Source organism: Patagioenas fasciata, chromosome 1, assembly GCF_037038585.1.
Source record: "Patagioenas fasciata isolate bPatFas1 chromosome 1, bPatFas1.hap1, whole genome shotgun sequence".
In the NCBI taxonomy this organism is placed as follows: domain Eukaryota; kingdom Metazoa; phylum Chordata; class Aves; order Columbiformes; family Columbidae; genus Patagioenas; species Patagioenas fasciata.
Window position 1 is genome coordinate 215,035,450 of NC_092520.1, and position 20,765 is coordinate 215,056,214.

Sequence of the window (20,765 nt, forward strand, 5' to 3'; positions counted from 1 at the left end):
GCCCCTCTCTTGCCCCTCTCTTGCCCCTCTCTTGCCCCTCTCTTGCCCCTCTCTTGCCCCTCTCTTGCCCCTCTCTTGCCCCTCTCTTGCCCCTCGTTCCCTTCCCCATTAGCTGGAGCGGGGCTGCCCATCCTCTGTCTGTGTGAAGAGCTCCCACCCACTCCAGAGCTGCTCATTTCACCCGTGAACCCCATCTGTGCTCTGTACAAAGTATTTGGAAGCTGCCGTGTTTCTTGCCGTGAACATTGAGCTCAGCCTTGTCCTCTTCTCTATTTGCGATGGCGTGACCGTGGCCCCGTGACCGTGGCCCTGTGACCGTGGCCCTGCTGCTGTGGTTCCCGCTGACCTGCCCAGGAATCTGCTGCTTGTGCGCAGCCGGGAGCGCCAGCCTGGGGGCTGAGTGGGACACCGGAGCTGCTCTGGCTGGGACAGCGCAGGGGCTGTGAGACCTTCCCCTGCTCCCAATAGCAGTTTTGCAGTGTGGAACTCGCTCCTGCCCATTGCGGATCTCAGAGCCTCCTCCCTCGCTCCACAGCCGTCTGTCAATACGCATCTCCTAGTTCACTCTGGTATTACAGTGTTAAAGATGCACAGGACAGGGAAAGTGCTCCTTATGCATGAAGATTGAAAGTATACCTGCATTATTTAGCATGTAAATCAGAACATGATCTTAAGGACACTGCTCAGTAGATGGGTCACCTGGATAAAATGACCCGTACCTGGACCCCAGCCATGCGGCTGCGACCGAATTCCCGGCTTCAGTGAACAGCGTGGAGCTTGTGTTTGACATCTATACAAACCCTCCTGAACCAAAAGCAACGTGCAAACAGCAGTGACTCTGGGCTGTGATTTGGAGACAGTGGCAGGTGTCAAGGTGAGCACCAGTGATTGCTTCGCGGCTCATTAAAGCACTTGGGAAAGTGAAGGCGCTGAGTCCCTGCAGCGAGGTACGAGCAGCACGTCCAGTGGGGGCCCCATCCCGCCACCCCCTGTCCTGTCCTGCCCCACAGATGGAGCCGTTGGTCCGTCCCACACCTCACTGGGCCTCTGAGCGGTCCGGGCCCTGCCGAACATCCCGTTTGCCAATGCAGCCGGGCTATGGCGGTTCCCACTGCCTTTTCCGCTGCAGAAAACCTGCGGAATGGACAAAAATCATTACAGCACTTAGAATGAGTATGGTCAGTTATATTTTCCCCTAATGTAAGAGCTAGAAACAGCTTTAAAAGCAAACCAGCAGGAGTTATCCTGAGCAGCAAGAACGTGAACCTTGGCCCTCACGTGTTTATGTACCCACGTGTTCTCAGACCCCGATTTAGCTCTTTTTTCAAGTGAAGCTGGAGGAGCTGTGGATCAGGGCTGTTTGCAGTGTCTCCGTGGCCTGGGCGGCTCTGGGATGGCTCTGCCCATCTCCCCCCTCTGCAAAGCTTATTTCAACATATTCACAGCTCTTATAAAACCGGAAACTTCAATGGGGCAGAATAAGTGAGCTGTGGTGGACGGCCGGAATGAGCTTTCGGTGGTGTGAGGCGAAGGGAGGACAACCAGGTGGTCGGTGTGGTTGGTGAGATGAGAACGTTCGCGTTCATTTTGAATGATAACTATTCAGTTATGCTCCAAAGAGCGCTCCTCTCTATTCCCTGCCCTGAGTTTATCCAGGGAACGTATCTGTCGTCTTTAAGGAAAAGTCATCACTTCTACCAAATGCTCCTTTTTGTTTGCACCCTTTCGTTTATAAAGATACAGCGTGTTTCAGTGTAGAGATCGGATTAAAATAACGACTGAGGCTTAGCTCTGATTCTTATGTGTAGAAAAAGCTTTCCAATTTAATATTTCCTAAAACTCAGAGCAGCTTTCTTTGAATGTATCTGTACACAGCTTGAAGTTTTAACTTATCCTGCTCCTTAACTTGTACCATCCCCATGTGCTTCTGACACAATTTGAACTCAAGCGATGATTCCGCTCTGGATTGAAGCCCCCGTGGGTTCGGAAAGGTTCGGCACAGCCACAGGGAGTGCTCGCTGGTCCTTCTCCAACGGGAGGTTCCGATGTGGCTGAAGAAATGCGGCTGTTGAGCAGGAGGTCCGTGCGTTGTCCCCAGTGCACGCCGCCTGTTGCCCATTGTCCTTAGGGCAGCTCAGGGCTTCGCTTTTTCTGGGAAGGTCTGAGAAATAAAGAAATCCTGAGCAAACAAGTTCCTGCATTTCCAGAAAATCCTAAAAGCCTCTTCATTTATGGGAAATCGTCATTGGCCCAGAGCTGGGGCTTGGGTGCTGTTGGACTCCTCGCCTGCTGCGTTCATCAGTTCCTCCCTTCTCAGCCCTGTGTTGAGGGTGGAAAAGCCAACAACGCATCCCGTGTGCCTGGAATGCAAGCTCCGTATCTGGAGTAACTTCGTGCAAAGTGCTTTCCAAGTCGTGTGGGCAAAGGCACAAAGGGTGCTTGGGAGATGCTCCCAGCGCTGAGGACGCGTTCCGGGAGCACATCAGAGGTGACATCAAAGGCCACCCCACACTGTCATCATTTGATAGACTTTGGCTGAACTGGAGGATGGGAAGCTCTTCCAGGATGAGAGCTGCCGGCCTGCTGGTGGTGTCAGAACAGGCTGTTTCATCAGCCGCTCCTGACAAAAAGCGGTTTGTTCAAACGTAGCAATCTGAAGGACTTTTTCCTGTTAAGGGTACTTATAAAACCCCTTCCCGCGCTCTCATCCCTGCAGCGCTCTGGGTCGGGCGGCTGCTTCGCACTCTGCTCTTGGGCCCCGGTACTTGTGACAACCCCGAAACTCCCAGCACATGGGAGCCTTGTTGTATTATACCATAGCGCTTTGCTGGACGTAGAATAAATCACCGTAGATACCAAGAAGGCTTAATGAAGTATCTGTGGTGTGACCGTAGGCGAGTTGGTCTGAGTTTGCTCAGCAGACTTTTACAAACTCTAGGGAGAGGTTTCTCCGTGCTGCTTTCTATGTGTCTGTGTTCACACTTTATCTCCTGACTTTGTGGGAAGTGTCGCTCAGACGTTGCTCAAACCCTGACGGCCAAGTCGTCTTCACCCAGAGGTGAAGGTCAAATAGATGAGTTAGAGTCGAAGAGCGAGGGAAGCAGGGTGGTCTGGTGGTGCCGGGCTGAGTGTCTGTTGGTAACAAAGCTGTTGTTGTGCTCCTGGTTTAGCTGTTCCCATGCCGGGAAGGGGCGCGGAGGTTGGTGATTGTCAGGGAAGGAAAGGAAGGCAGGAGAAATCACAGAGCTCTGGATGCACTGATCAGAAATGTCAGTGACAGATCTGGTTGGAACCTTGGTAGAATGCGCTAGAGCTGCAGAGCAAGCCTGCCCTAGAGTGGCACCTAGGGAAAGGTTAATGAATCTGGAGTCCTGTTAGCTTAGTTTGTATCAGGATAATCAAAACTGTCCCTGAGATGGTCCTGTGCGACCTGCCCTGGTGACCCTGCGTTAGCAGCGGGCTTGGACTGGATGATCTGAGGTCCCTTCAACCCCAACCAGTCTGTGATTCTGTGACAGCAGGGTGACCATGAGCCAGCACCGGGCCCTTGTGGCCAGGAAGCCAATGGGACCTGGGGTGGGTTAGAAGGGGGCGGTCAGTAGGTCAGAGAGGTTCTCCTGCCCCTCTGCTCTGCCCTGGGGAGACCACCCCTGGAATATTGTGTCCAGTTGTGGCCCCTCAGCTCCAGAAGGACAGGGAACTGCTGCAGAGAGTCCAGCGCAGCCACCAAGATGCTGGAGGGAGTGGAGCATCTCCCGTGTGAGGAAAGGCTGAGGGAGCTGGGGCTCTGGAGCTGCAGAAGAGGAGGCTGAGGGGGGACTCATTCCTGGGGATCAACATGGAAAGGGGCAGTGTCAGGAGGATGGAGCCAGGCTCTGCTGGGTGACAACCAGTGACAGGACAAGGGGCAATGGGTGCAAACTGGAACACAGGAGGTTCCACTTGAATATGAGAAGAAACTTCTTCTCAGTGTGAGGATGCCAGAGCCTGGCCCAGGCTGCCCGGGGGGTTGTGGAGTCTCCTTCTCTGCAGACATTCAAACCCGCCTGGACCCCTTCCTGTGGAACCTCAGCTGGGTGTTCCTGCTCCATGGGGGGATTGCACTGGATGAGCTTTCCAGGGCCCTTCAGCCCCTGACATCCTGGGATTCTGTGTAACTAACGCTCCCGTTTCCAAAAGCAGCTTTTGCAGCAGCAGGGGACAGAACATGCCCTGTGGCCTCAGGGACCCCCTGTTCCTGCTGGGCGGGGGCCTGGGACAGCCCCGCTCTGCATTAACCACCCCCAGGGCACAGGGCCCAGAACGGGCTCTGTTGGATGGTTAGGAAGGGGAAATGGTTGAAGTTGGCAGGTAGCATCACTTCTTTGTGGCCTTTTGTGTGGAAGTCTGCATTTGTTACATTTCTTGCCATCAGATGCCCCTGATTTAATTTCCCCTTTTTTTTTCTTTATAGGGGTGTGCAGTGCCACAAATCGCTAGAGATGTGTTTCATATTCCTGTTTTATCATCTACCTCTTCTGCCATACAGTTACCTTGTATTCCTTAATTTTATTAGTGACTTCTAGTGTTTAATATTCTATTATTTATAAGCTCTTCAGGTTTAAGTAGGTGTCTTAAAGTCAGCACACACGGGAAATGGCGTCTTCAGTCTTTGTAAGTCACTTCTCACATTAGAAATGGCATTTACCGTTCATTGTGCTCCTCGTGCGCAGCGAGCCTCTGCCTGGCTGCTTCCCTTGGCCCCTGTCCTGTTCCTCACTGTGGGTTTTTTCACAGCAACCTTTTGGAAAGTGGTGAAGTGCATTTATTTTTCCATTAACGATGAGCATCTTTATTATGTTACAGGCACACTGGTTCGTTTCTTGATACAACTCAAACTGGAACATCCGTAGGGGTGTAACTCTGTCACGTAGAACTTTTCTCTGTCCTGTCCTGTTTTAAATACATTCTCACGTGCCTCAGCAGATGGAGGTTGCAGAAGGCTGTGCGTGCTTCATGCAGAAATCCGTGCACTGCACGCAGGTTGTGCGCCGGGTGTGCCTGTGGGTTGTGCACAGGTGTGCCGTGTGTTGTGCACGGGTGTACCTGTGGGTTGTGCACCGGGTTGTGCACCGGGTGTGCCTGTGGGTTGTGCACCGGGTGTGCCTGTGGGTTGTGCACCGGGTGTGCCTGTGGGTTGTGCACCGGGTGTGCCTGTGGGTTGTACGTCCTCAGACACACGGGGTGACCTGTGGGGAGTCCTGTGCAGGGACAGCAGTTGGACTCTGATCCCTGTGGGTCCTTCAGCCCAGGACGTGCTGTGGTTCTGTGGTTCTCCTCAGGCCGTGTCTGGAGCAGGCGTCATCTCCCTTTCCTAAGCACAGCGTGTCAGCCCGGCTCCTGTAGACCAGGCAGCTTTCCTATACACCTATAAAACCTTCTGAAAAAATGTCAAATGGTCAGATTTATAACAGGTCGGAATTTGTAAAGCGAGGTTTACATGTGTATTCCACATACACACGTGAAATCTGTATGCATTTGGGTTAACTGTGCACCCAGACATTCTTATTTGAAGGCCTTCGATGCCAACTCTTCACTAGATGGGTTCATAACTGAGCACAGTTAAAAATACCTGAGGCACAGCTGGTAAGGAGCAGGCTGCACAGCTGGTAAGGAGCAGGCTGCACAGCTGGTAAGGAGCAGGCTCCGCAGCCGCACGGCGGCACCGGCACGGCACTGGGCTCGGGAATTCAGATGCCTGTTCCCAGCTCCCAGTTTCAGTGGCTTGGGTGCTTCCAGCAGCTGAGCGGATGGATGCAGGAGCTCCTGCTTGGTGCTAAAAGATAACATGTATATTTTTAAATTCCAATATATTGTTGATTTAAACTGTTCCAATTAGAAAACACTTCTTTCTGTGTCATATTTTGTGCTATTTTTGGGGACACTAGTTCCCGAAAGACCGGGATTCACCACGGGGAGGGCTGTGCAAGCTGCTGCTTCGAACACCTCTCCCCCAGTTTCCCCCATTTCACCCCAGTTTCCCCCAGTACCTCTGAGCTCGGGCCCATCCGATTCAAGCCCCGCTCTCTGTAGGTGGTTTACAAGGAGCTGGAGGTTTGCCTGGGAGCGTTGACACCCGAGGTTTAAAAGGCCCTTGGTAAGGTGGTTTTCTAGACACGGCGCTTGATCCGGATCCCACTCGGTTGCTGCTGCTCGAGGCCATCACAGATGAAAACGTGGTGCTGGGGGGCTGTGCCCCGCATGGCGTGATCGTTCAGACCTTCAGTGTTCCCTTTATAATCGAGTCCTGCAGCACCGATACTCTCAAATAGGGCTTTGTCCCATCGGCAGCGCTGGGTCACGGAAGAGCACGGTTCGCAATGGTTTCCTTGGGTTCTTCTCCATCTCCCAGATAAAGACGTGAAAAGAAAGGAGACGGCTGAGGTGGGAGCGAGCTCTGAACAGGAGGGTGAGCGCTGGCAGGATTGGAGCTCCATGGGGTTCGTTATCAAATATCCTGGGAATGGAGCTGTTCAAGTGTTGTCAGATAAATCCCCTTTCTTTTGGAGGCACGTGGTGAAGAATCCTTGACCTGAGATAGGGCAGAAAGTGCATGTCAGGAACCTAACTGGTGAAAGGAAAGAAGAAGTTAGTGTTTCTTTTGAAGTGTTCTATTTAGCAGTTCCTGTAAGTTGGAGGTTCAGTGTGGAAGTTACACCGCCAGGGACCCAGGTATTTAAACATGGAGCTGAAAGATTGTGCGTCTCGACGTGACCTGTTAAACTGTCCCGCTGTGGTGGCTGGAACACAGCTCCTGCTTCTGCAGGAAACCTTCCTGGAGCAAAAAGGCAGTGTTTTCTGTGGGCTTTTCACAAAGGATCATTGCAAAACCTGTCATTGCTGGAGGCGGCGCTGGCGAAGCTCCGGCGCGGTGACGGTTTTGGGTGCTGGAGAAGGCAAAGTGAACGGCTGGAGCCAGCGGTGCTGCGGAAGCAGGAATGTGGGATAGGTTAAAACCAGCGTCGTGATGCTGGTGTAGAGAATCACGCTCCTATCGCAGTGATCTGGGGATGCGGCGCCTCGACAGCGCCCGTCCATTTACTGCAGGTTAGAAAACGCGCCTTAGCTGAGTGGTGTTATTAGATAAGAGCGTTTGTGGTGTCTGAGCTGAGCTCGTCGGCTTGGTCAGCGGGAATAACCCTTGTTCTCTTAGTGTCTTTCCCGTTAGTGATGCTTTGTTCCTTAGCCCACAAGACCATCCGTCCCCTCGTGGTCCCACCGGCTCCTTCCTTCAGACACTGGTGTTTCCTTTCCATAGGATCACGTACACAGAGCAGAGCCGGGGGGTTTGGGGAGGATGGGACAGTGCCTGGGGAGGAATTTCACCCGAAACGCTGAACGGGAGCTGGAAACGAACGGCTGTGCGCAAGCTCCCAGCTGGGTAAAGGGCTTTGCTGCTTCTTGAAGTGCGGACGTGTGCTGGTGCGGAACCGGAGTCACCTGGTACTCCCTGGAGCTGCGGAAAGTGTTCCTGGGGATGAAGGAGGGCTGCTGCTTATTTGTAGACAACCGTCAAAAACACAAAGCAAAACGAAGCGAAAATCAGGAATTCAGACTGTACCGAGCTCATCCCAGCTCGCTCTTTGGCAACCGATACTCTAAATAAAAGCAGTTCAGTAAATCTTGTTTCTTCGTGGTGACCATTAAGACATTTGGCCCGGTGGGGTCGTGAAGGGCAGTGGAGGAGCCCGGGTGGATGAGATCCCGAGGTGAGCTGGAAAAGGGGAGAAGTTAAGCAAGAGGAAGAGCCCTGGAAGAGTTAGGAACAGTCTGAGCACGGTCTTGTTTGATATCGGTAGTGACCGTTCTAAAAGTCACTGGAAAAAGATCATTAACAGAGCTCGCTCAGAGAAAAACCAGGGTAAGAGAGGGAAAGCAAGCGTTGGGGTGGCAGTGGGTGGAGATGGGTGATGCAGGGTGCAGGGCTCAATGTGGCAAAGAGTGCTTGAAGGGGAATATTCTTATTAATCCACAGGACAGTAGCGAAACCTCATTGATCCGTGCTGGTCGGAGGTGTTTGCTGTGGCTCTGTGGGAGCAGGCTCCGGGCCGGTCGGGCTTTCTCATTGCAGCACTTGTTCACAGAGCTGTGCTCAGCCCGGTCCCCAGGCTCCATTTCTAGCTGGCATTTCTAGGGACTTCTGGCATTTCTATGGAAACCTGTGATTCCCGGGACGCGGTGACAGCAGCGGGACCCGGCCTGGCTGGGGTTACGTGTGCTGCCTCGGGATGGTCAGGAGCAGGGTCCAGTCATTATGGTACAGCCAAAATCTTCCCTGCCCGGCTGTCCACCCTGCAGGTAACACAGCCACTGGCTGCCAAGCCGTGTTCCGAGGTTAGAGTTCAGAATTTGGAAATGAATAGCATGATCTAGCATTCCAGAAGGCTGATATTAATTAGCGGATCAGCTCTGGGTTTGCTCACGTTGTTATCACTCACTGTGCCGCGTAGGGTTTTTTAATACTTCCCAATTAATGTCGCCATTTATCCCTTGCTGTTCTGTAGACATTGGAGGCCTTTCCTCTACTTCCATCAATTATTGATTGTTGCAGTTTTGGCTTTTGAGCGTGATTCTGAAGTACAAATAATACCAAAGAAAGCCTGAAAGCCTTCAGTGCAAACTGCTCGTTCACTGGCTGAGAACAGCCTTGGGACAAAGGCATTTCGGCTGGGGACCAGAGCATTTCAGCGTGTGAACGTGCCCATTGATCTCTTGTTCAAGCTACAGATGCAAATATTGTGTGCATTGTTGATATTACACAGCTGTAACCTACACCGTGTTAGTTTGCTGGTGTGAGAAGTTGTTCATTTTGCATACAGAGCTGAGCTGATGCTCTCCGGGCTGCCTGGTGGTTCTGTTCCCACGTTCTCAGCATCAGTGTTGCTGGGCAGTGTTGCGGGGTTCACTGGGCAGTGTTGCGGGGTTCACTGGGCAGTGTTGCGGGGTTCACTGGGCAGTGTTGCGGGGTTCACTGGGCAGTGTTGCGGGGTTCACTGGGCAGTGTTGCGGGGTTCACTGGGCAGTGTTGCGGGGTTCACTGGGCAGTGTTGCGGGTTCACTGGGCAGTGTTGCGGGGTTCACTGGGCAGTGTTGCGGGGTCACTGGGCAGTGTTGCGGGGTTCACTGGGCAGTGTTGCGGGGTCACTGGGCAGTGTTGCGGGGTCACTGGGCAGTGTTGCGGGGTTCCCTGGGGATGGGGCAGGAGAAAAGGAGGCCGGAGGAAGGGTTGTAATCAGACCTTTGCTCAGGTTTCTGCCTTCTCTCAGAACTGCCCCTGCACAGCAGCGCTCCAGGTGCAGCCGTGCTTTGGGAAGGGGCGCCTGGGGGCCTGGTGTTTTAAGGAGACGGTCTCCTGGCCGTATTCAGTCCCTTCCTCTTGGAGAATGTTACGGAAGAAAACTGCAATTCCCTTAACTGCATCCATAGTTCATGGCACTAGAGGGGAAATAACTCACAAAATCCTTTCCCTTTTAATCATAAGTTGAACTGAACATGTTCCGTAGAGCATCGGTTTCCCACGCCTTCATGCACCACCAGCCATAGGCAGCTTATCAGCACGGGGTAAAAAACTGATTGGTTTAGTGGCGCCTCGTGCTGCAAAACCATCGAGTGTTCTGCTCACTCATAAAGGAGGAGTGAACGGGGAGGGTGGAAAACTAACTCCCTGCTCTGCGTTGCAGCCAGTCGTGCCCCATCACCATGTTCTGGAAGTTCGACCTGAACACGACGTCGCACGTGGACAAGCTGCTGGACAAGGAGGATGTGACGCTGCAGGAGCTGATGGACGAGGATGACGTGCTGCAGGAGTGCAAGGCGCAGAACCGCAAGCTGCTGGACTTCCTGTGCCAGCAGCACTGCATGGAGCAGCTCGTCACCCTCATCACGCACGAGCCGCCCCTGGACATGGACGAGAAGATCCGCTTCAAGTAGGTCCTGCCTTCTGTCGAGGTTTTGATTGCGGGGTGACAAGAAAACCAGGGTAAATGTATTGTTAACCCCCTCTCCCCGCCTTCCCCTTTCAGCCCACCTTCTGCCCCCTTCCCACTCAGCACAGGCGATCGGGAGGGAAAGAAGGACAGAGGGAAGAGAGTTGGAAACATTAAAAATGTTTTACTAATGCTATTAATAAGAATAGAGAAAATAATACAAAATATACAAAACCAATCTTGAAAGTCCCGGCAACTGCAGAACCGGCACCCGAAGTCCTGGACTGGACTCTGCAGCCACCCGGAGCTGGATTCAGTCTGTCACTGGCCTCAGTTCGCAGGGACAACCAGCAAGGTCCTCTCCTAATGTCAACCATGAGGAAAAGGGACGAGATCCTCGTGATCTCCCACTTGTGTATGAAGTATCAGGTGGATGGGGTGCTGTACTCAGCTGGTCAGTTTCTGGTCACCTGTTTCTCGTTGCCCCTCTGTCCATCCGTTCTATCAATAACCTCGCATTCCATTGCTATGTCTACCAAAACCTGGATCTGGCTTTTCGGGAGTGTGCATTTAATATGAAGCTTTAGCTGACAGGCGAATTCACTCAAAGAGAACCTTGTTTATAACAAAACCAGGACAGCTTTCTGTCCCCTATCTGTCCCATACGAATGGAAGCGTGGCCTTTGCGGTGCCGGGAGACGGCCTTCGGGTGCTGGGAAACAGTCCCCCCATGGCGGTGTTTCTGGAGAACTCTCTGATGGTCGATTCTTTATTTTTAATAATTCAACACTGAGTTTGTCTAAAAAAAAATTCTCTTGCTGTTTGTTCCAAACTTTGCAAGCAAAATGATCAATATCTCAAAAGCACCTTTAGAAGGTTTTTATCCAAATTGTAAGCAAAGAGCTTTCTGCCCTGAATTATGAATTGCTGAACTTGATTTTCAGCGGTCAAACCCACAACATAATGAGCTGCACAGAGGTTGAGATTGGATGTTAGGAACAATTTCTTCCCCAAAGGGCTGTGGGCACTGGAGCAGGCTGCCCAGGCCAGTGCTGGAGTCACCGTCCCTGCAGGGCTGAGAAGGCCTTTAGGGACATGAGTTAGTGCCGGAGTTGGTTGTGGTTGGACTCGATGGTCCTGAGGGTCTGTTCCAACCAAACTCCGTGGTTCTGTGGCTGAAAGGTGTGATTTTGGTGTGCTGCACAGGCACACGGCCGAGCCCAGCGTCCCTGCGGTTACAGAGCCAGCTCTGTGGAGCAGCCTCTTCCTTAGGGTGCTCAGCCCTTCCGTGTGTTCGGTTCTCATAGCAAGGTGTTTATACATTTTTAACTAAATGTATACTTGAAAATATACACATTTTGGAATTGGGAAGTTTGTTAAGTTTATATAAAAATAAAGCCTTGCTCTGTGTATAAATAGATAAAGGAAAATGGGCAAGCTCGTCAGCGTGGGCTACGGTGCACGTGGGCTACGGTCAGCGTGGGCTACGGTCAGCGTTGGTTGCTGCTGTTGTTGCTGGAGACCCCAGGAGAAGGGGCAGAACTGCTGAGGTTGGTTATGAGGTGGGGTGGCTGCTCAGCCCCTTTAGGTGACTGTTTCCAGGTGAGTGAACGCCGGGAAGTACTGTGTGCAATAACTTGGAATTGGATGCGGCTGCTCTTGCAAGGCTTCCACTCTAAAAGGTGAATTAGCAGATGGAATCGGGAGCTTTAGTCTTGTATTCATGTCCAACAAATGCAGATTTGTACGGGTTTGAACCGGGGATGTGACACACGCCAGTCTCTTTGTGCACGTCCTGTACGACGCCGGGTCCAACATGAGGTGTTACCTGTGATGCTCTGCTTAGCGCTGAGAGCTGCTGGGCACTGGAAATGCTGAGTGATGTGAGACCCGTGATCTTTGCTGGGATCCAGGTGCGTTTGCCAGAGGAGAGGGAGAGGGATCCCAGTCCCACGCCAGTGCTGGTTCAGCCCTGTCCCTGTCCCCACAGAACACTCGACTGCTTCAGTTCACCAGCCTGTACTTCTGAGTCCCTTTTTGAGGTGCTGGGGGCGCTACCAGCAGACGGTTTATATCCCTGATCCCGTGTGCCGAGGGGTGGAAGGGGAAACCTTTCCTCATTTGAAACAGCCAGACTCAGAACAAGGACAGGTGGGGACAAACAGGCATTTCTCAAGAAGCAAAATCTTTAATGCAAACCAAGAGGGGAGCCCTTCAGTATGAGAGTAATTGCATCCACGTGCTCTTGGGTTCCCTGTGCAGGATTATGAACCCTTGCGGCAGGTTGTGGAGGCAGTGGGTGGTTCAGGCGGCTCCAGACCGGGCTGGGGGAGCACAGCCTCTGTGCAAGGTAACGTGAATCTTGTGTTGGGAAGGCATCCAGTTCGTCTGACTCAGACAACGGCTTTGTGTTTTCCACGAGCCAGCGCTGTGCCCGGTGGCCAGTGGTACCTGGGGGGTGAGGAAGAGTGCGGGCAGCAGCTCAGGGAGGTTGTTCCTCCCCATCTGCAGAACTGGGCCCAGTGCTGGGCTCCCCAGTGCCAGAAGGACAAGGAGTCACTGCAGAGAGTCCAGGGAGGGACAGGAAGATGCTGAGGGGTCTGGAGCATCTTTGTGTGAGGAAAGGCTGGGAGAGCTGGGGCTGCTGAGCTGGAGAAGAGAAGCTGAGAGGGATGTGATCAATGGTCAATATGTCAGGGGGGGTGTCAGAGGATGGAGCAGACTCTGTTCAGTGGTGCCCAGCGCCAGGGTGAGGGGCAACGGGCACAGACTGAACCACAGGAGGCTCCATGGGAACATGAGCAGAACCTTGTTTGCTGGGAGGTGCCAGAGCCTGGCCCAGGCTGCCCAGAGTGGGTGTGGAGTCTCCTTCTCTGAGCCATTCAAAGCCCTGGGATCCTGTGTGATCTGCTCTGGGACCCTGCGTGAGCAGTGGGGCTGGGGACCTGCAGAGCTCCTGCAGCACAAACAGCCTGGGGGCCGGGTTCTGGGGTTCGTTGTCTCCTCGGCGTGGTCCGTCAGGGCCTGTGGAGCACAGGGCTGGCGGTGGGACGGGGGGTTGGACACCGGAGTCTTTGGCACCAGCTCTGGACTGACCTGCTTGCCAGGACCAGTTCAGCTGATCTTTAGGAAGTGTTGTTTTAGAAATGCATCCAATCCCATACATAGACCAGGCAGAGAAACATTTTCAAAGCCTCGTGAGGCACTGGAGAGGGGAAAGAGGGTTTAAGCTTATTAGAAACTGGGGAAGGTTTTGGAATAAATAAGGCTAAGCAGGAAGAATGGGCTCTACCTAAATCCAAATGGAATCCAATTTTTGGCTCTTAAGAAAAGGTTATGAAAGTTTTAAAACTGGAACAGGGGAGAAACTTGATAGGTTTGGAAGGACATGGAGCGCGCTGTGGAAATGGAATCATCAGAATGCGTTCGCCCTGAACCGCCAGGAGGATGGAAGTTCAGAGAGGAAACGGCGCAGGGGAAAACTGGGCAGTAAATCCCCGTGTAAGCGTAACAACCCGATGGAGACCTGGAACAGCCAGCCTATAAACCCTTTGAACTGTAATGGCTATTTATAGTGAGCTTGTTGACGTACCCGGCTGTCTCACAGCCCTCTTGAGCCCAGGCAGTGATGAAACAGAGCGTGTAGAAGGGCAGAGGCGTCCCTGCCGCTCGGAGGGGACGGGAGCAGCGGTGGGACACCCTGCGGCCCGGCTGGACAGAAACCACCGAGTATTAATGTTAGTATTAATATTGCATCTGGTTGGGTGAAACTTGGAGACCGCGAGGGCTGCAGGAGCAGAACGTGTGTGCCAGGCAGCCCGTCTGTCCCTGCCGACAGCACACGCGTCCAGGGCGGCCCGGCACGCGGGCTCCGAGGAGCCGCCAGTGCCCTTTGCACCGAGCAGTGAGCACGGAAAAGGAGGAAGAACGCTTTGTGTACCCTCGGGAGCCCTAAGGAACGAACCTGGTGTCAAATCACTTTGTAGTGGTAACCGTGATGGACTCAGATGTAACATCCTCGCAGGAGCAAGAAAGAGAGAAATGGCATTATCACAGCTCTGGGGTTGCTTTTTAACTTTAAGGACTGAACTCTGTCAATACGAGGATGCTGGCTGGGAAGTAAATGGTGCTGTGAAGGGATGAAAAGCTCACAGCTGGTCTGGAAGCATTTTAGTGGCTTGCGGTAAATGCAGAGCTTGTATTACAAAGATCCAAACACCCCTTATGTAGTAAACGGACTTCATTAGCAACAAATACCCACCGAGTGAAAGTCCATCCCCACCCGAGGGGTGCTGTGTGCACTACAGAAAAGAGATGTAGGGGGCAGTTAATGGGTGAGGGTGGATGGGGGATTAGGAGAAGCAGTTTGCTAAAGGCAGAACCGTTAATGCTCTGAGCCCCTCGAAGTAAGGAGTCAAGACTGGGGAAGGGACTTGAGCACAAGCCCTATGGGGAGAGGCTGAGGGAGCTGGGCTTGTTCAGTCTGGAGCAGAGGAGGCTTAGAGGTGAGCTCAGCACTCTCTAGAACGACCTGAAGGGCAGTTCTAGCCAGGGGGGATTGGGCTCTTCTCCCAGGCAGTCAGCAATAGGACAAGGGGGCATGGGCTTCAACTCTGCCAGGGGAAATTGAGGCTGGAGATGAGAAAGCAATTCTGTGCAGAGAGAGTGGTCAGCATTGGAATGGCTGCCCAGGGAGGTGCTGGACTCACCGGCCCTGGAGGTTTTGAAACTGAGATTGGCCATGGCACTTAGTGCCATGATCTGGTCAATGGACTGGAGTTGGACCAAGGGTTGGACTGGATGATCTCTGAGGGCTTTTCCAACCCAGTCCCTTCTGTGATTCTGTGAAACCTGTCCTAGACGTGTGGGGTGGGTGTCTGAGTGTAAAGGAGGATGCGACCGGAGCAGTAAATCCAATTAAATCCTGTGCGGTGGTGCTCCCGACAGAGACGTCGGGATCCCCGGGTGCTGTCCGGCTTTACAGCGACATCGTCAGAGCAGCCGCCTCACGTCTGGGCAGCAAAATCAGGGCTTGTTAGGACTGGCCGGACTCACCCCAGGGATTTAAAGGCGTTAGAACATGAAATCGCTCACCCGGTCAAGCTTAAAACCAGCGGAATGGAAGTGGCAGGTGGGACAACCCTTCCTAAGCAAGGTCTGAGCCAGTCAATCTGAATGAAGAATGGACGGTGTGGAGTCATGATTGCTGGCCGCCTCTCCAAATTCCGTCACCCCATCCTCTGTCCGGGGAGGGAACTCGGGTTGGGGGCTCAGGACCTGAGTTTGGAGTCAGTGCAGCACAGGGTGGTTCTCATGGTGATGCTCCTGATGAAGCAGTAAGAGCGCTGAGGACAAACTGGCGTGGACAGCGGAGAAGGCTCTGTCACCACCTAATAGCTGCTTAAAGAAAGTAAATGTAAATGTAGGTGAGGGGGGAAATGACCGGTTCCACTTCAGTGGATTTGCACTGTGTCCTGTGCTGTTCAGTGCATTCACACCTGGAATAAGACAGGAGATTAATTACGAACGTAGAAAGTAGACAATGCAAAATTAGTCGGGTTAGTTAAAAGGTAGAAGAAGGGCTTTGTGATGTGATACGGCAAATACAGTCGGTGCTGGTTGTGTAATAACGGGTGGCCTAAGGTACACGTGTGAATAAACGGACTTTAAATTGGCTCTGACACCTTGGGGCAGGGGGATGCTCGGCTACCAGTGCAGGGGTGTGTGATGGAAGCACGAGGCTCTGCACAACCAGTTCGGAGTCTGGGGAGACCTTCTGATCTCTGAACTGCCTGAAAGGAGCTTGGAGCCAGGGGGTCGGGCTCTGCTCCCCAGGAACAAGCGCCAGGAGCAGAGGAAACGGCCTCAAGTTGCCCAGGGGAGGTTGAGGTTGGATGTGGGAACAATTTCTTCCCCAAAGGGCTGTGGGGCATTGGAACAGGCTGCCCAGGGCAGTGCTGGAGTCACCATCCCTGGAGGGCTGGACAGACGGACAGGAGGTTCTCAGGGCATGGGGCAGGGACAGGGTGGGTTATGGTTGCACTCAGTGGTCTGGAGGGGCTTTTCCAACCAATGTGATTCTGTGATGCCAATTTTGGCTAAGAAAGGAAACCAAACCCAAACAGGTGAGTGCTGCAATCCAGGTTCTCTTACACGCTCACAGGTCGAACTGCAAAGGTGGTGGAGACGTGAGAGGCAGCGACTCATTTCCGCAGATCTTTACTGCGTGACATTGAGATTGAAGCTAGAAAAAACAATCCTGCTGCAAACTGAAGTATTGTTTCAGCTTCAGTGTTCTCCACAAGTCACCACGGTCCCCTTGTGTCCTAGAAACACTCCTGTTATCGTGAGCGCTTTCTGTTGGTCTTGGAGTTGACTTGTGCTTAAGCCACAAAAGGTGGGAGAGCTGGGTGGTGATGAGAGGTGGGCGATGTGTTGGGCGATGTGTTGGGCGATGTGTTGGGTTTGTGCTGGGTTTGTGTTTGGGGAGCGAAGGCGCTGCTTGCAGAGCCCACGTGTCTGCAGCAGGACTGTGCTGTAGGGGTTTTGAATGTTAATTTGCTTGGCTGGGTTTTGAATACATGGCGCGTTTTGGTTTTGGAGATGAAGAAAACCAGCTCTGCGTGCACAGAGAAGAGGCCGAGGCTGTAGAGGACGGGGTCTGTTTTTAACCTGTGTAACCTCTGCACCCTGGGGACAGGAAATCACGGCTTCAAAATGAAGCCCAGCTGCTTCTGGCTCTAGGATCGTATCCACCATTGAACCCGTTGGCTTGAAGTGATTGGTTTGCATGTGTGCACTTCTGACAGTTGAGACTTTGTTTAATTATGGATGTAACATGAGTTACCAACACATTATTTACCTTTTCTGATCAAAAATGTGACCTATTGCTAAAAGCACCACCCGGAAGAAGAAACAAGGTCAGGGAAGAAAAGCAATTCCTTATCTGTCAGATATCCTGTAGTGATTGAAGCGAGCAGAACTCTCTAAAGCAGGCACAACAATGTTCTCCGAACAGCAGGTGAATTTGGCAGCACATCGTAGACATCACTGCAAAACTGCAACTCCAAAGGTCGGGTATGAATCTCTTGCTGTTTTACAAGGTGTCTGCTCATCGTTGGGAGTTTGGTGTTAGGTCTAATGCTCCGGCTCTGATTGTAGTCCTCTTGGTTTAAAATGAGCAGACAACAATGGCTGCTCGTCTCTAATCCTGCACCGGTAGTGGAAAGAACCATTTTTCAGAACCATGACAGAAACCTTCTAAAATACGCATTCTGCAGATCACCCTTCACTTTTGGGGTTAGTTTTAGTCGTGGAGATGGGTTAATGTTGAGATTTGAAGTGTATTGAAAGTGATGAAGCAGCAGTCGCTGTGTTTAGAAGGCAGCCGAGATGTGCACTGCAGCGGGAAAAACAGAAATAAAGCCAGCAAAACGACACCAAGCGCGTGATGTGCTACGGGGGATAGCGTTGCCTTACAATGGGCCGTTCCTGCCGCTGCCCCTCGCTGGTCGCGTGGAGGATCCCCGGCCCCAGGAGGCCGATCCTCCTCCTCCTCCTTCTCCTCCTCCTCCTCCTCCCCCGAGTTCCCGTTTGCCGGGTGGGTTGACGCTTGTTCGCTGTGCGCAGATACCCCAACACGGCCTGCGAGCTGCTGACCTCGGACGTGCCGCAGATCAACGACAAGCTCGGCGGGGACGAGACTCTGCTCAACATCCTCTACGAGTTCTTGGATCACGAGCCCCCCCTGAACCCCCTGCTCGCCAGCTTCTTCAGCAAGACCATCGGGAATCTCATCGCCAGAAAGACCGAACAGGTGACGCTTGGGCTGGTCCCAGTACGCCCCGGTTAATTCGCTAGGGCTGGCTGTGTTGTGTGGCTGTCACGTTGCTGTCCCCCTGAACTCCTTGTGTTCTTGGAGCTCAAATACAGCCTCTGTAAGCTTGAAATTGAGATGTAGGCTTTGAAAGTTCCCTTGGATTCCTCAGTTGATGGCGTTGCTGGCTCATGGCAACACCTTTACATAGTTCTGGTTTCAGACCCACAGTAGCCGGGATGTTCCTGTGCCACAGCTAACGCTTGAGTTTTGTACTACAACATATTGCTGCGTCCTTTTGTGCTACAACATGTTGCTGCATCCTTTGATCGTTGCCCAGAATCACCTCATTACATAAACACCTGTAAATGGGTGCTGGAAACACGAGCTGAACGGTGCTTTAGAAATGCACACATTCCAAATCAAAATGGAGTTTTTAGATGAAGAGCCTCAGCGGGATGACAAATTCCCCAGCGTCACCAGCTTCTTGACGCTCTTATTTCTGTGGGCTTGGGTCTCTTTGTGGCTTAGAGGGAAGAAAAGGTACCTGAAATATTTGGTTTAGTATTGCCTTGAAATGACAATGCTGTTATGTGGAGAATTTCTCAGCCTCGTTGCTGTTCTACATCGAGATCGGTTGGTTGAGAGCAGAGCGTGAGGTGCGGGAAGCTGCGTGTGCCCGGTCTGGATGTTGCGTTAGCGCTGATGGTGACACTTTTCCTCCTAGGTGATCGCATTCTTAAGGAAAAAGGAGAAGTTCATTAGCCTGGTGCTCAAGCACATAGATACGTCGGCGATGATGGACCTCCTGCTCCGCCTCATCAGCTGCGTGGAGCCCGCCACGCTGCGCCAGGAAGTCCTGAACGTGAGAGCTGGCCGCTTTTTCCTTTACGAGATTGGGAGCGAGGGGGTTGGGTTGTTTGTGGCGTAAAGAAACAGAATTGTTTCTGTCGTTTGCTGTGGGAGCGGATCCACTCTGGAAACCGCTGCTCTGGCCCTTGGGCCCGTTTGTGGCTGGCGCGGCAGAGCAGAAGAGGATTCTCAGCTCCTTTTCCATACAGCAACCGCTGCTTACTGGGGCTGCTTTTGCTGCTGAGCTTTGACAAAGGAAACCTGTAATCCTTCCCGGTGTCCGGAACTCAGACTGACCGTTCGGGACAGTGATTCGTTGAATCCCTCAGGGGTGTGTGTGATGTTCGGAGGCAATGCCGTGTGCTGCCTCCTTCCCTTCCTCTTTCACCGGCAGCGTTGTAACACATCCCAGCGAGACGCTTGGTTTGCTGTACAGGTAGGACGAGTTTTTCTCCCTTCAGAGCCTGCTCTGGGTGAGGCTCATCCTGCAGGGGCAGATGAGCAGGACTGGGGAGAAGCCTCGCTTTAGCTCCCTCCTCTGAAAGCGGAGGAGCAGTGTGGCCTGCGGAGAACGGTGCTCCAGGCTCCGGAGCCCCCGCACTCCGGGGTCTCTAAGTTTGGAAGCTTTGCTGCCTTAGTCTCCGTTTCCAGAGCATTGAAATGTTCCCTGCAGAGGCTCAGAGCAGATGCTGGTGGCTGCTCGGTTCCTCCCTCAGCCTGACGGTGCGTCCTGCAGTAAACACACTGCTACAGACTGGGGAAAAATAGGTACAAAGTGAGCCTTACAGACCCCTATGGGCACTCACCCGGGAAGGGAAGTCTTCATTTTTAGACAGGGAAGTGAGCGATTCAGTTGGTGAGACATCAGGTGGCAGTGTTTGTGTGACTTAGCGGAAGGTGGAAGCTTTGCTGTCCAGGTACAGCTGGACAAGCACCGTATTTCGTGAGGAGGTGCTGCTCTTGGGGCTGTCACTGCGAAGGGGCCACCTTTCCACTTGAGGTTGCTATGCTGGAAAAATCCTTCTGTGCCTTCCCTCGGTTCGGTACGTGTTTCTTGCTGTCTGGAAAGGACATTTAGGAGCGTCAAATTTATGAAGATGGTATCTTAAGTTTTACGTTAAACACAATTATATTCAGCGTAACAAGTCCCGTAGCACCTCTCCTGAGGGATTTGGTGTCCACGTTGTCGCTTTGACTCAATGAATCGGAGACTCACGGATAATTACACAAGAGTCTTAATGCTCTGTGGTTCCAGTGTGGAGACCCTTAGGCCGCGCTGGCTGGGCAGTGCTGCTGCTCCATCCTCTGCCTGCTGCCCAGCGGACCCGCGCAGCCTGCGCTGGAGGGCGCCGTGTCCTGCTCAGGGCGCCGTGTCCTGCTCAGGGCGCCGTGTCCTGCTCAGACAGCATTACCAGGGGATTCTCAGTGTCCTGGTCACAGGTTTGACGGCAGCGCCAAGTGGAGCTGGGCCAGCAGTTCCCGAAAGAGTTGGTCGTGCCGTCCCTGTGTCCCGCTGGCTCTGCCGGCGCGACCACTTCAGTCCTTGCCATCTTTCATCTGTAGGATTTTGCCAGGATTGTTCTCAGCCAGCTCAATTCCTTGGCTTGGGTTTGGGTTTTTTTTTACCTGAGCAGTAAATAATTTAAAGTCAATATTATTTCTTTCCCAAGTCCACAGAGACACTGCAGATCCAGTGACACCCATCACAGAGAACACGCTCGGATCCACCTGCACGACAGCGGATTTGTCCAAGGGTATCACAGCGTAGGTGCCTGAAGGACAAGGCTGCTGGAAGCACCTCCTTCAAGCTCCCAAAAGATTCTTGTGGTATTTCCCATGGTCAGAGTCCAGAGAGAGCAGGAGACAGGGCTGTGAAGAGGCAGCGTAGGCAATGGACCATTTCACTCACATCTCTCCTGCTCCTGGGCTGCTGAACCCAGAGCTTTCCTTGTCCTGTGGCGCTCCCATCCAGCTCGGGACAGAACTGCGGAGGCCCCACTTCAGTCCTTGCCATCTAAGTGTTCATGTGGTCATTAAGTGACGTGGACAAGGGAACTGATCTGGCTGAAAACACTTCTATGTGTAGTTTTTTGCCAGGATTGTTTTCAGGCAGCTCAGTTCCCTGGGTTGGG

The 20,765-nt window shown here is 52.8% G+C and overlaps 1 protein-coding gene across 2 annotated transcripts in view; it reads left to right on the plus strand.

Moving 5' to 3' along the window:
• Nucleotides 1-20,765, plus strand: part of PPP6R2 (protein phosphatase 6 regulatory subunit 2) — a 97,514-nt gene that overhangs the window by 32,924 nt on the left and 43,825 nt on the right. For both annotated transcript variants that reach the window (XM_071803588.1, XM_065839265.2), the window contains exons 3-5: nt 9,720-9,965; nt 17,595-17,781; nt 18,509-18,646. In XM_071803588.1, the coding sequence (XP_071659689.1) occupies nt 9,739-9,965; nt 17,595-17,781; nt 18,509-18,646 (552 nt within the window). In that variant the 5' untranslated portion in view covers nt 9,720-9,738. The remainder of the gene's footprint in view (nt 1-9,719; nt 9,966-17,594; nt 17,782-18,508; nt 18,647-20,765) is intronic.